Source organism: Gopherus flavomarginatus, chromosome 4, assembly GCF_025201925.1.
Source record: "Gopherus flavomarginatus isolate rGopFla2 chromosome 4, rGopFla2.mat.asm, whole genome shotgun sequence".
In the NCBI taxonomy this organism is placed as follows: Eukaryota; Metazoa; Chordata; order Testudines; family Testudinidae; genus Gopherus; species Gopherus flavomarginatus.
This window is the reverse complement of record NC_066620.1, coordinates 154,778,207-154,792,667: the sequence shown is the minus strand read 5'-3', so window position 1 is coordinate 154,792,667 and position 14,461 is coordinate 154,778,207. Positions and strand designations below refer to the sequence as shown.

Here is a 14,461-nt window from a genome sequence, read left to right as displayed (position 1 = left end):
AGAAATACTCACCCAGATTCTCAGTCTAGAATATTACTTCTCAAGGCTTTTATTAGATCACAAACTATCAAAAGAAATGTTTCAAGTTAATTAGATTCCATTAAACACTTGGTTAATTTACAGATATATGTGTGTTTTATTACTAGGTTGGCACAATTAATTACATGCCACCAGAGGCAATCAAAGATATGTCTTCCAAAGGAGAAAATGGGAAATCAAGATCAAAGGTAACTTATTTTCTCTCTATATATATATCAATTATAAAGGGGGAAATATTCCAGACATTTTGAGGAAACAAAAGCTTACAATATAAAAACTTCCACTATAACCAGAACATGGAGGAAAACTATTTCATCAAGGCAACTGGGTAGAATCACATGCCGGGTAGAATCACATGCCAGGTATATGCTTGCTTTGACCTTGGAGGTGAAGGGGAGTAGGGCAGTCTCGAGTGGCAAGAAATGGGAGAGTATGATTGAGGTGCTAAATAAGGAAAGAGATGGGGAATTGAGAAATTATGATCTCTGATCAAAAGGAAAGACCGGAAAAAATAGATTGAAGCTAGAACGAAAGGAAATTAGGATATTAGGAGACTCTTGCAGAATAAGCTATGTTAATCCTTTTTTAAAAGAAAGCTGGCTGTCAATGTTCTAGTTAAATACTGTGCACGAGAAATTGTGCATTCCTTTAAAAATGTAAATGGGGCTTCATGGGAGATTTTCACTCAGACTAGTAATTTTATGTTCTGGCCATTAAGGATGAAGTAAAATTCTTCAAACCCAGACAGTAAGAAAATCTTTTTTTTGCAAACTTTTATCTTATGGCTTTATACTACTGCCTATCACTGTAGTATCTGCTGTTGATATTGATTTTACATGAAAGGGGCTCAAAGTCCCTTGTGGACATCATGGAGTCTCTAGCACTTCTACCCCTGCTTGAGGTAGGCTTTTTTGTTTTCATGTTGTGAGAGTCACCTATGGTGAAAGGCTTTCTCGGAGAGAGTTTTGCAATGTTTCCTAAAGATGGTCCTCCAGCAATTTGTTTCCTAGCTGGAGCCACTTGACCAAGAATGAGCTGTCCCCAGCTCTCACATGCTTTGTGATCTCTGTTGTTTTAAAGGATCATAGCTATTACAGTGGTTCATAAATCAAAATTTAGTCTTTCATGTAGCTGGGGCTTGATCCACTAATTACTTTGAAAATTAGGACCCAAGCTTCAAACCAGCATCTGGAGCTCGAGCTGATTTGGAGGGACGTTAGCATAGGTCTAATGTGTTCAGTGTCTAGAGCTATGGAGAAAGTAGGCAACCTCATTCTGTGCCATCTGGACCTGTGAGTCCTCTTCAGATACAATGAGTTGCAGTAATCCATTTTGGAGGTGACAGATGCATGTATTATCATGGCCATGTCATCATCTGTGAGGAAGGGGTGAAGTTTCCTAGCAAGCTGGAGGTGAAAGGTATTTTTGGAAACTATTACTTGGTTATTCAAGTATAGTGAGAAGTCAGGCACAATGCCAAGTCATTGCACAGCTGTGATGAATGGAGCTGTATGCCTCTGGTGGAAGGTGGGGACAATAAACTGGGCCATTTCTTCAAAGTTTTCTCTCTTCAACCAGCATCACTTTGGTCTTACCTCAGTTCAGTTTGAGTCAGCTGCTCATTATCCTAGAGCTAATTTCTTGTAGGCATTCTGACATGTTAATGGTGGTGGCATCAGTTAAGAATGAGATATATAGCTGAATGTCATCAGCATACTGCTTCTAGTGAAGAAAATGTTTTACACAGTCTTTACTTCCGAAAAATTACAATTTTGCCAAAATTATACCTTTTCAGGTTGAAACTTTTAATACTTAATCTCAATTTTAGGATAAATTTGATTTGGTTGTATTTGATTTGAGGCTGCTCAATTATAGCTATAGTAATATTTAGTGCACAGATTTAAATAACCCTTTCAAATAGTGTTAAGTTAGGATGTTTCAAATCTACAGGAGGATTCACTTTCTCTCATTATCTACATATGACATTTTTGTATGTTGATATTATAATATGGGTAAAAGGTTGTGCTAAGGTTTCACTTCTGATCTTAACAATTTTGGCAGAATGGTGAAATGAAGATGTGGGATTTTTTCATCTACCGTTCTTGTTAGCATTTTAAAAATAGCTAATGTAACTTAGCTCAGTAATGGTCTGTAAGATCTTTGCACAAAGAGGTTACTGAAGTGAGCATCTTGCATGACCATCTGAGCCATATACCAAAGTACATTGCCCACCACATCTAGGTTAGCATTAAACTTACTGGGTGAGATTCTGGACTGCACCTCTGAGAGGTGCAGCAAAGAACTCTCAGCCCAATGGGAAAAGCAGATAAAGATGGGTTTAAGCCATTTTTGCACCTTCCCAGTTCTAGGCAATGGAGCAGTCCCCTAGCACAAGTTAAACTATCCTGGTAACCTGTCTAAAGTATGACAGCCTTCCGGGGCTGCCCTACAGGCCAGAGTGCTGCAGGCTGTGGTCCCTGCCCTGACATGTACATCCCTCCCTCCCTCCCTCCCATTTGCCTCTTATACCAGGGCTTGTGTGGGGTCCTCAAAGACAGGCTTACAGGCTGTGTTCTGCAGTGCCGGTGCCGAAGGAATCCGCCCCCGACCAAATACTGTTCTTTAAGGATGTTTTTGTGCTGCTCTGGCCGTCTCATCTTGCCTGACAGAGGGTGAAGCTTTCACCCCATATATTAATCAAAGGCTTCATTCATAAGATCCTGCATGAAGGGTCCTGGCTTAGTAATCTAATATTTCTAATTTTTGACCAAAGCCCAATGCTTGTCGGGTAAGTAATATGGCATGGTGGTTGTGCCAGTGTCGTCGTCTGACTTCTGTAGACAAAAAGTAAGTTCTGTAGAAAACACAGATGCCTAGTGAAATGTCTTCATTTTAAAAATAAAGACAGCTCTACTCACTAGGTTGCAACTTTTATTAAACAGCCACTAACTTACCTTTCCTTCTAAGAGATCCATGTTGGTGGTTATCAGATCCTCTGGCTTTGGAATCAGTAGTCTCTTCCCATTTATAATTTGATCATACACGGGTGATGGGGTTAGTGAGGAAAACACTGAAGAAAAGAGCTTCTGTATTGTTGTCAGGGTAATATATCTCAACTGATGCTGAACTGTGTCTCCTCCCCCTACTCCCCAAAGACTAATTGATATGGAGTCAGTTCTAGGATCATGTACCACCAAAAACAAAACCCCAAACAAACAAACAACCCCCAAAACCCTACATCATCATCATCCCAGATAATGCAGTTGGTTGTTGTGCAAGAGAGGGAGTTTTCTTTGCTTTTTTTTCTTCACCACCATCTTCATGAAGAGATGCCAAGAGGAAATAACTGTTTTAAGAAACTGTCAAAAGCAATATCAAGTTCAACTTTAAAATCAAATATTTTGTTTTAATTTTATCACTATTTAGATTTTTAAGTTGGGTTACACTTGGGAAAGACAATCTAGTCCTCATAAAAATAATTCTTTAGAATATATTTATTTTGAAGTTAATATTGTAACATGACACTCCAAGATTTGTGTTTATGGTCTAATAATGACATATGTTGGCAGTTAATGGCACTCAGCCTTTGGCGTTTGTGCATAATCACTAAGGCGAATCATCAGACTGTGTAACACACACCCCATTGTATCTTCTTGCTTAAGTGAAATTATATTACACAAAGTTAATGATGTTTGGTAACTATGAGAAAAGAGATCATTCCCTTTTAAACTAAAGTAATGAATATTATTATTATTATTCAGATAATTACTTTGTTTGTTTTTAGATAAGTCCCAAAAGTGATGTTTGGTCATTGGGATGCATTTTATATTGTATGACTTATGGAAAAACTCCGTTTCAGCACATAACAAATCAGATCACCAAACTTCATGCTATAATTGATCCTAGTTATGAAATAGAGTTCCCTGATATTGCAGAAAAAGATCTCCAGGATGTGTTAAAGGTAACTTTCTTTAATATTTTTAGTTTTCTTTAAAAAGTTGAATTTACCTTCAAGTGACGGTTGTTCCTTTACTAGACTGTTGTAATCTGAGTAGATGTGACTTGACTTCTTCTGAAACATTTTCTAATTTGGTTCCCAGATGGGCATAAATTCTGATGGATATGACCACCAAAATGAAGATTAATTAGTGCGAAGGCTAACTATATGGCTTCCTCTAGCTCAAGCATGATTTTTCAGCTCAATTTGCAAATGTGATAAGTAACTATATAGATTAGGCAGTATGACCTGGTTGATTTGGCTGAGTCACAATACAAGTGTAACATATGCTCTGCCCAGAAAAAATGCCTTTCCCCCTACTCCCCAAAAATTGGAACCGAGCCAAATTTTTATGTCTCTAGAAAGCTAAAACAGAGTCCAGTTGAGTTGCTGACAGTGCTACCTAGCAGGGAATATAGATTCAGAATCCAGATTCTGCTCTTGACCTGGCAAAGGCAGTTTACCCTTTGATGGGTTGATGGGATATGTTTGTGAAGCATGAACTGAGAAACTTAATGGAAATACTAACAATTTATATTGCATAAGGTAAAGCTGGATCACAACCAGTTGTATTACATGATCTCTTTTTAATAATAAGTATGTTGTGTTTGATCTTCAAAATGTATATTATAGCATAACACCAGTTCTCCAAAAGTTGGGGTTGGCAGCACTTTCTGTTTAATGGTCAGCTTTTCTAAAGGCTCTAAAATCCACATGCTTACTTGGATTGTCTTGAACCTTGCTATGTTTCATGAGGGCACAGGGTAGTAGTGTTAGTGGGGATGTGAGTGAGAATACCCACAGAAAAGAAAGGAGCAATTATCACATCTCAGAGCTATTGTTTCAGACTGTATTCATCTCCATGGGGTGTTTCATTCAGGTGAGAACATCCCATTGAAAAAAATGGGCTGTTTCACCCCTCTATTTCCTATGTTGCAAATGGATGTGGAAAGTAGTTGAAAGAGTGGGGAGGATTAGCTCAGTGGAGGGAGGAATAGCTCAGTGGTTTGAACATTGGCCTGCTAAACCCAGGGTTGTGAGTTCAATCCTTGAGGGGGCCATTTAGGGACCTGGGGCAAAAATTGGTCTGGGGATTGGTCCTGCTTTGAACAGGGAGTTGGACTAGATGACCTTTTGAGGTCTCTTCCAACCCTGATATTTTGTGTGGAGTAGGCACATCAAACAGATCGCTACAACATCTGTAAAGGGTTCCGCCCGAGAACGAAGAAAGAAAGGGACTTCAGGTTTAAACAACTCCTTATGAAGGCAACCCTCCATCCCCAGCCAGCTCCAGGCTGACAGGACTGGGCATCGAGCACCTCCATGCAAAGTACTTCAGCCTCTGTTCAAGAAACGGCACTGAGGAAGGACTGTAGGCATAGAGACTCTCGACATCGACACTCCTTGGCTCCAAAGCCCGTGGAGGTACCACATAAGTGGCACAAGAAGACAGAAGGAGTGCACTCACAAAGGAGTCAGTCGAGTCTGGTGCCGGTGGATTCTCCTGCTACAGTGTGCCAGGTGGAGCTCCCTTCCACCCTGGACATAGTTGATGTGGCCAGGGAATTGATTGCCATGATGGCTCCGCAGTCCCCCCGTCAGCCCAGACAGACCTCCAGCGCTGCCCAGAGGCAAGCCCGCAATGATGTGGCACCATTCACCTTCTCCGCAGCACCGCGCTCCGGCACCATTTCAGTCGGCAACTCTGTGGTGTCCGCACTCAAGGTCCCTGTCATTGGACTCACAGGTGGAGTCTTACTATTCCTGGTACAGCCAGTACCAATTGTAGCGGCACTACTACAGGCAGGAGGTGGGATGATGCCATGGCAGGGGCTTATGCAATGGCCATTCTAGACCCTGTGGGCAAACCACCAAGCCCAGTACACGCTCTCCAGAGGTACATGTCCCTCTAACATCCTGGGATTATCCCACACCTCGGGGCACCGAGACGACTTTGGTCCATGGCACAGAGCCCCATCCAGGTCCCAGCTCCACCACCAACGCTGCGGTCGGCGCTGAACAGCACAGCACCAAACAGGGCCTGTCTAGGGAGCGGCAGGGACAGGAGAGCCCAGTGCTGCCTAGGGCTTTGTCGTCATACTCGCCAGATGAGGCAGTGGCGGGGTCTTTGGGCTGCCCCCATTGATAACAGAGCACACCAGGAGCTGTTACCCAGGGTGGCCAATAACATGGGGCTACAGGCCGAGGAGGTGGTTGAGTCTGAGGACCCCATGGTAGACATGTTAACCTCTGAGTGGCCATTCAAGGTGGCATTGCTTCTCATTAAAACGATTCAAGCCACTACAAAAACCTTGTGGCAGACTCCTGCCTCCATTTCCCCTACAGCTAAGTGGGTGGAGAGGAAGTATTTTGTCCCCTCTAAGGGATACGAATACTTATTTACTCATCCGCAGCCAGATTAACTTGTCGTGGCAGTGGTGAATGAGGGTATGTCTACATCTACAATTTTGCAGCGCTGGTTGTTACAGCTGTATTAGTACAGCTGTATAGGGCCAGCGCTGCAGAGTGGCCACACTTACAGCAACCAGCGCTGCAAGTGGTGTTAGATGTGGCCACACTGCAGCGCTGTTGGGCGGCTTCAAGGGGGGTTCGGGGAACGCGAGAGCAAACCGGGGAAGGAGACCAGCTTCATCGCGGTTTGCTCTCGCGTTCCCCGAACCCCCCTGCAAACCGCAGGGAAGGAGACCTGCTTGCACGGGGGTTCGGGGAACGCGAGAGCAAACCAGGGAAGGAGACCAGCTTCGCCGCGGTTTGCTCTCGCGTTCCCCGAACCCCCCTGCAAACCGCAGGGAAGACCTGCTTGCTCGGGGGTTCGGGGAACGCGAGAGCAAACCGGGGAAGGAGACCAGCTTCGCCGCGGTTTGCTCTCGCGTTCCCCGAAGCCCCCTGCAAACCGCAGGGAAGGAGACCTCCTTGCACGGGGGTTCGGGGAACGCGAGAGCAAACCGCAGGGAAGGAGGCCAGCTTCGCCGCGGTTTGCTCTCGCGTTCCCCGAACCCCCCTGCAAACCGCAGGGAAGGAGACCTGCTTGCTCGGGGTTCGGGGAACGCGAGAGCAAACCGGGGAAGGAGACCAGCTTGATTACCAGAGGCTTCCTCAGGTATGCTGGGATACCTGCTTATTCCACGGAGGTCAAGAAAAGCGCTGGTAAGTGTCTACACTTGATTACCAGCGCTGGATCACCAGCGCTGGATCCTCTACACCCGAGACAAAACGGGAGTACGGCCAGCGCTGCAAACGGAGTTGCAGCGCTGGTGATGCCCTGCAGATGTGTACACCTCCTAAGTTGCAGCGCTGTAACCCCCTCACCAGCGCTGCAACTTTGTGATGTAGACAAGCCCTGAGAGAGAGAAGGGCAGGGGCAGCAGAGCCCAACCCCAAAATCCAAGGACTCGAAGAAACTGGACCTCTTTGGCCAGAAGGTGTACTCCACTGGGGGGCTCCAGCTTCCGATTGTTAACCAGCAAGCAATCCTTAGTAGATATAATTTCAATTAATTGAACTCCATAATGAAATTTAAGGAATTGGTCCCATCAGACTCTAGAATGGAGTTTGCTGCCAGAGTAGAGGATGGCAAGGCAGTGGCACAGACCTCTTTACAGGCCTCAGTGGACGCGGCAGATTCGACCACACGAACAATGTCCTCTGCCATAGCCATGAAGAGGAGTTCACAACTCCAGGCACCAGGCCTTCCACCAGAGGTCCAGCAAACAATTCAGGACTTGCCCTTTGACGGCATGAGACTATTCTTGGAGCAGACAGACTCCAAGGATTCACGGGCAACATTAAAATAAGTGGGTCTTCATACCCCCACCACCCAGCAAAACCATTTTAAGCCCCAACCCTCTCAGCGCTTCTACCCTCCCCAGCCTAGGAAAGACTTGCGCCGCTTCATGGAAAAGAATGGCAAGCATATACCTCCCCATCCACCACCCAGTAAAGGCCAGGCTTGGTGAGTCAGTCATCAGGCTCTAACCAAGTCTTTAGAAGGGGCGCCTGGCGGCAACACACCAGTCCACTCATGGATCCTTCAGCATGTTTTCTGAATCTTCTGTCCCATTTCTACCATGCATGGTTCCACTTTAGATCGCTGGGTCCTTCGCACTGTAGAAGTGGTATATTCTCTCCAATTCTGCACCTCCTCTCCTCTCCCTCCCACCACCTCTTCCCTGTCCCTCTTCAGGGACCCTTCTCACGAGTATCTCCTCTTGCAGGAGGATCAGACGTGTCTCGCTGTGGGAGCAGTGGAGGAAGATCCTCAGGAGCTAAGGGGCAAGGGATTCTGCTCCTGATATTTCCTAATCCCCAAAGCCAAAGGATCTCAGACCCATCCTTGACCTGCGAGGCCTCAACAGATCATGAAGAAGTTGAGGTTCCACGTGGTCTCTCTGACTGCCATCATCCCATCTCTGGATCCAGGAGACTGGTATGTCACCCTCAACCTCAAGGAAATGTACTTCCACATATCAATAATTCCAGCCCAAAGACATTTTCTCAGGTTCGTAGTGAACCACAACTATTACCAGTTTACGGTCCTCCCCTTCGGACTATCAGCAGCCCCTTGAGTTTTTACCAAGTGTATGGCAGTCATAGCTGCCTTCCTGAGAAGAAGGCAGGTGCAGGTCTTCCTCAATGACTGGCTGGTCAGGGGCCACTCCAGGGCACAAGTGGAGCAACACATCAACCTGATGAGATCCACCTTTGACAGGCTGGGTCTCCTTCTGAATGTACACAAATCAACTCTTTCCCCTATTCAGAGAATAGGGTTTATTGGTCTTTGGTCAGGCCAGAGCCTTCCTGACAGAGTCTCTGTCAGGGTTCTCTCCCCACTCTGAACTCTAGGGTACAGACGTGGGGACCCGCATGAAAGACCCCCTAAGCTTATTTCTACCAGCTTAGGTTAAAAACTCCCCAAGGCACAAATCCTTCCTTGTACCTTGGATTAAGTAATGCTGCCACCACCAAGTGATTTAAACAAACATTTAGGGAGGGCCAGCTGGCACCCTACCTTCACCAAATATCCTCCCAAGACCCTACACCCCTTTACCTGGGCAGGCTTGAGAACAATCTCCGTTTCCTGGGGAGGCTTGAGAATATATCCTCACCAATTGGTACAGGTGAACACAGACCCAAAGCCTTGGAACTTAAAACAGTGAAAAATCAATCAGGTTCTTAAAAGAATAATTTTAACTAAAGAAAAAAGGTGAAAGAAGTACCTGTGTAAGATTAGAATGGAAGATAATCTCATAGGCAATCAGATTGAAAACGCAGTGTTTCCCTCTGGGCAAAACTTCAAAGTTACAAAAAGAAAACCAGAAATACCTTCCCTCTCAGCGCAGAGAAAATTCACAAGCCAAAATAAAAGTAAATCTAATGCATTTCTTTGCTAAATACTTACTAACTCTATAGGAGTTGGATTGCTTGCTTCTTTGATCTTGCTCCGTCCAATGCCGCACGGAACAGACAGAACAAAAGCCTCCTCCCCCGCGCCCCCAAATTTGAAAGTATTTTGTTCCCTTATTGGTCCTTTGGGTCAGGTGCCAGCCAGGTACTTGAGCTTCTTAACCATTTACAGGTAAGAGGATTTGGTGCCTCTGGCCAGGAGGGATTTTATAGTACTGTATACAGGAAGGTTGTTACCCTTCCCTTTATATTTGACAGTCTCTTTTTCAGACAATGTAAGACATCATACAGGGCTTCAAGCAAAACCCTGTCACTACAGCAAGGAATTGCTTGAAACTCTGTGGCAACTTGTACATATGTGGTACAGCATGCAAGGCTGAGGCTCAGACCTCTCCAGGCCTGGACGTGACAGTCTGGACAAGGTGATTACACTCCCACCGCCAGTTCTCGGGTCTCTCCAGTGGTGGCTCGACCCACAGGCAGTATGTGCGGGGGTCCCCTTCTCCAAACTGCAGCCCTTGTTGTCCCCGATTACAGATGTGACAGTGTTGGGATGGGGAGCTCATCTGGAGAATTCAGGACCCAAGGTTTTCGGGCATAAGATGAGCTCCTGCTTCACATCAACATCAAGAAGCTGAGAGCGGTCCGCTTGCATGCCAGCCCTTCCAGGCCTACTTGCAAGGGAAATGCGCGCGGTGGTGATGATGGACAACACGACCACAATGTTTTATATAAATAAGCAAGTCATAGCTTGTTCCTCTCCCCTGTGTCAGGAAGCTCTCAAGCTGTGGCACTTGTGCATAGCCCACTCAATTCACCTGGAAGCATCCTATCTTCTGGCTTCTCAGAACGACTTGGCCGACTATCTCAGCAGATCCTTCTGCAACCACGTGTGGTCCATTCGTCCGTACATGATGAACAGCATTTTCCAAAGGTGGGGAGTTTCCCAGATCAACCTGTTCACCACAAAAAGCAACAGAAAGTGTCTAGAGTTCTGTTCCTTCCAGAACCACAGCCCAGGCTCCTTCGCAGACATGTTCCTTTGGACGGGCCACCTGTTACATGTGTTCTCGCTTTCCTGCTCATCCACAAGGTTCTGCTCAAGATCCACAGGGAGCGGGCTGCAGTCATACTGATAGCAGCAGCCTGGCCTCGCCAGCACTGGTATGCCATGCTCCTGGAGCTATTGGTGGGACAACCCAATCACATTGCCTTTGCTTCCGGACCTGATCACTCAAGACCATGGCAGTCTCCAGCATCCCAACCTAGAGTCTTTCCATCTTACAGCTGTGAAGCTTCATGGCTAAACCTAGTAGAGCTAATGTGCTCCAAGTCTGTTAGGGAGGTTCTCCATGGCCAAGTGGAAGAGATTCTCAGTCTGGTGGTTGCAAGGTCACAGTCCTCTGACACAGGCCTCTCATTTTACCTCTCATTTTAGACTATCTGCTGCACTTAAAAAAGCAGGGCCTGTCGGTCTCGTTGATAAGGGTTCACCTAGTCACCATTTCAGCGTTCCACCCAGGTGTAGCTGGCCGCTCAATCTTCTCCAACCTGATGGTCAGCCGGTTTCTTAAAGGTCTTGACAGAATATACCCACCTTAATATAGTTCTTTCAAGACTAAGGGGCCCCATTTTGAGCCCCTAGCAACTTGCTCTCTACTCTACCTGTCATGGAAAGTGTCATTTCTGGTCACAATAACATCAGCTAGGAGAATGTCCTAACTTAAGGCCTTAACCTTTGACCCTCCTTACACCATTTTTTGTAAGGACAAGGTGCAGCTTAGACCTCACCCAGCCTTTCCCCCAAAGGTCATCTCTCAATTTCATGCCAATCGGGACATTTTTCTGCCAGCCTTTTACGCTAAGCCACACGCTAACAGTCGGGAAGAAAGACTCCACTCCTTGGATGTTCGAGTATTGGCCTTTTATATAGAGCATGCATTTCATAAGTCAAATCAGTTGTTCAAAGTAGCAGGCAAGATGAGGAGCCTCCTGGTGTCTTCTCAAAGAATTTAATTGTGGATCACGTCCTGTATTCAGGCATGTTACGGTTTGGGAAAGATACCTGCCCCTGCACTAACGGCACATTCTATAAGTGCGTGGGCCTCCTCAGCAGCATTCCTGGCCCAGGTCCCAATCCAGGAGATCTGCAGGCTGGCAACGTGGTTGTCTATCCACATGTTCACCTCTGATTATGCTATTACCCAGCATGCCAGGGACAATGCAGCATTTGGCAGAGCAGTGCTTCAGACAGTGATTCCATGAACTCCAACCCCGCTTCCCAGCAAGGCTTGGGAGTCGCCTATTTGGAATCAACACGAGCAAGCACATGAAGAAGAAAAAAGTTACCTACATTTCGTAACTGTTGTTCTTTGAAGTGTGTTGCTCAGTCTGTTCCAAGACCCACCTGCCTTCCTCTCTATCAGAGTTTCCTGGCAAAAAAGAACTGAAGAGGTGGTGGGTCGGTGGGGACCTATAAGCACCGCCATGAAGGCGCAACTCCAGGGGGCTCCACTGCCGACCAAATGGGTACCGCTAGGGGAAAAACCTTCCGACGACTGAGTACATGGCATGCGCACACCTACTAGGAATGGACATGAGCAACACATCTCTAAGAACAACAGTTACAAAAGGTAAGTAACTGTTTTTTTCCCCCACACAATGCACAGTCAACCTGTGGAACTCCTTGCCAGAGGATGTTGTCAAGGCTAAGACTATCACAGGATTAAAAAAATAACTAGATACTTTCATGGAGGATAGTTCCATAAATGGCTATTAGTGAGCATGGGCAGGGATGGTATCCCTAGCCTCTGTCTGCCAGAAGCTGGGAATGGGTGACGGGATGGATCACTTGATGATTACCTGTTCTATTCATTCCCTCTGGGGCACTTGGCATTGGCCACTGTGGGAAGACAGGGTACTGGGCTAGATGGATCTTTGGTCTGACCAAGTATGGCTGTTCTCATGTTCTTACATACCATTATCCTCATTTCCACAGATGGGGAAATTATGGTACAGAGACTTAGACTTCCTATGTGACCTTAAGCAAGTCTATCACAGAGCAGGGAATGGAACCCTGGAGTCCCAGGTCCTATGCACTGGACCATGCTTTCTCTCATGCTCCTCCCCCCTTGTCTGCACCACTGATTCCATGCTTGTTCCTGCAGCCTCTCTCCAGATGCTCAACCTGTGTGTTCCATGCTGACACCTGCCGCTCTGTGGGAAAGATGGCTGGACAGGGAGAGCCAGGCTGTGCTGGACAGGCAGAGAGAAGGGAGAGGAGATGATGCAGAAGTTATGAAGGGACTAACATGCAGTCATTCTTTGTCTGGGATAATCATTGCCTATGAGCCAAAGGCAGTGGAAGGGCAGAGCTGGGCTGTGGTAAATCAGGGAGCTGAGATTTTAGTTTCCTTCACTGGGAAAAAAAAAATGCCCAGAAAAGTCATTAACATGGGGTTAAGGTGCCTAGTGTCCTTCCAGAATATGGAGAGTGTCTGTCTAAATTTAAACATCTGAAAACAAGGAAATATAAGTAAAGTACACACTAGCCACCCAACCCAACCTTAACTTTTTCCTCTGTATGATGCTCCATTATGCCAATAACACATACTATCACTCGACCCTTACAGATGTTACAGAACACTTTGGGAACAGAGTACCTGAGCACTGTAGGACAAAGTCTAAGTCTGTCTTCTTGGAAAAGCAGTGCTCATGGTTAGGTCAGGCATAGCGAACAGGAGCTAACTATACTTGGCCTACACCCAAACCATCCCAAGCTTGCTAAATGTTACCACGCTTCCACACTTGCCCTGAGGATTCCTTCTGAGACATTGTTTTCACTTATCCCTCATTCCCTGAAGGCTCCTGTCATACATGCCACCTGAGTGCTGGGATTCCCCAAGGCAAGAAGACACCATTGTGCTCCTCTGTGGACATAGTCTACAAAACTCAGCATTAAAATGAGGCATACTTGAACTTTTAAAAACACACGTGCCTCTTATCACATTGTAATAACAGCTCTGCCAAGCTGCTCCAACCAATTTCTCCACCATTCAATATAGCTACACCTAACACAGTGAAGGCAGTTGGAGCACATCCAGATAAATGCTGGAATTCAAGGCTATGGAGCACAACACACGGTGGCATGTTGTTAGAACTTTCTCATGTCTACCTATTATGGTACACCGTGCTATTGAATTATTCTCTGCGACTTTTGCCAATTCCCGGGGACAGAATTAAGGTTACATTGTGGGGGTAGTGTACACAGTATATTCTGGTTTTCAGAGGTTTAAATTTAGCCACTCTCCACGTTTTGGGAGCCTACTGGGCAACCTTAACTCTGTTAATGAAACTTCTTGGCATCTAATTTCTGCACAAATGTGACTAAATCTGCAGCTATTACATTCATTAAATACAAATTAATGTGACTGCATAATTAGAATTCCTATTCGAAGATAGGTTTTTTAAAAACTTCCAATTCTGAATTTAAAAGTAAAAAAGGTGTATTCCAACATGATCTGTCCAAACAGAACCAAGTCAAAGGCTCCATTGTTAGTATACCTCTTCTGTAAATTGTAACTTCTCAGGTAAGTTGTGTCTTCATTTGAAAAATAACTAGAGGATAGCGGTATCCTGATTCACTAGTGCCAAGGTAGTCGCCGCCCATGTAGTTTAGGAATAAGCATTGATATATGGGATGTGGGGAGTGTATGTTTGTTAACCCTGTGCCATGAAAGTTACAACTCCGATCTAGTTGTAGCTGGGATTTCTGATAGTTAGGAAAATATTTCTAGTTGAATTAAATGTTTTGTTTTGATTTTGTTATTTTTTTAATAAAATTGAAGGAAATTATGAAACAACATCATTTCAAGTAGAATTTTTTTCTACATAAATTTGTGAAATGTTTAGTTGATCAGAATCTGCATTCCCCAAAAATAAATAAATAAAATAAATAAAAGAAAATATTTGCTCAAACTATTTTTTCCCAGTTCTATCCCT

At 45.3% G+C, this 14,461-nt stretch overlaps 1 protein-coding gene across 3 annotated transcripts in view; it reads left to right on the top strand.

The window, feature by feature from the left end:
* Window positions 1–14,461, top strand: part of TTK (TTK protein kinase) — a 111,923-nt gene that overhangs the window by 85,045 nt on the left and 12,417 nt on the right. For 2 of the 3 annotated variants that reach the window (XM_050950099.1, XM_050950100.1), the window contains 2 exons: window positions 147–227; window positions 3,824–4,000. In XM_050950099.1, coding sequence (XP_050806056.1) covers window positions 147–227; window positions 3,824–4,000 — 258 coding nt within the window. Of the gene's footprint in view, window positions 1–146; window positions 228–3,823; window positions 4,001–12,458; window positions 13,741–14,461 lie in introns of those variants that run through there. The other variant, XM_050950102.1, reaches the window with a different exon arrangement.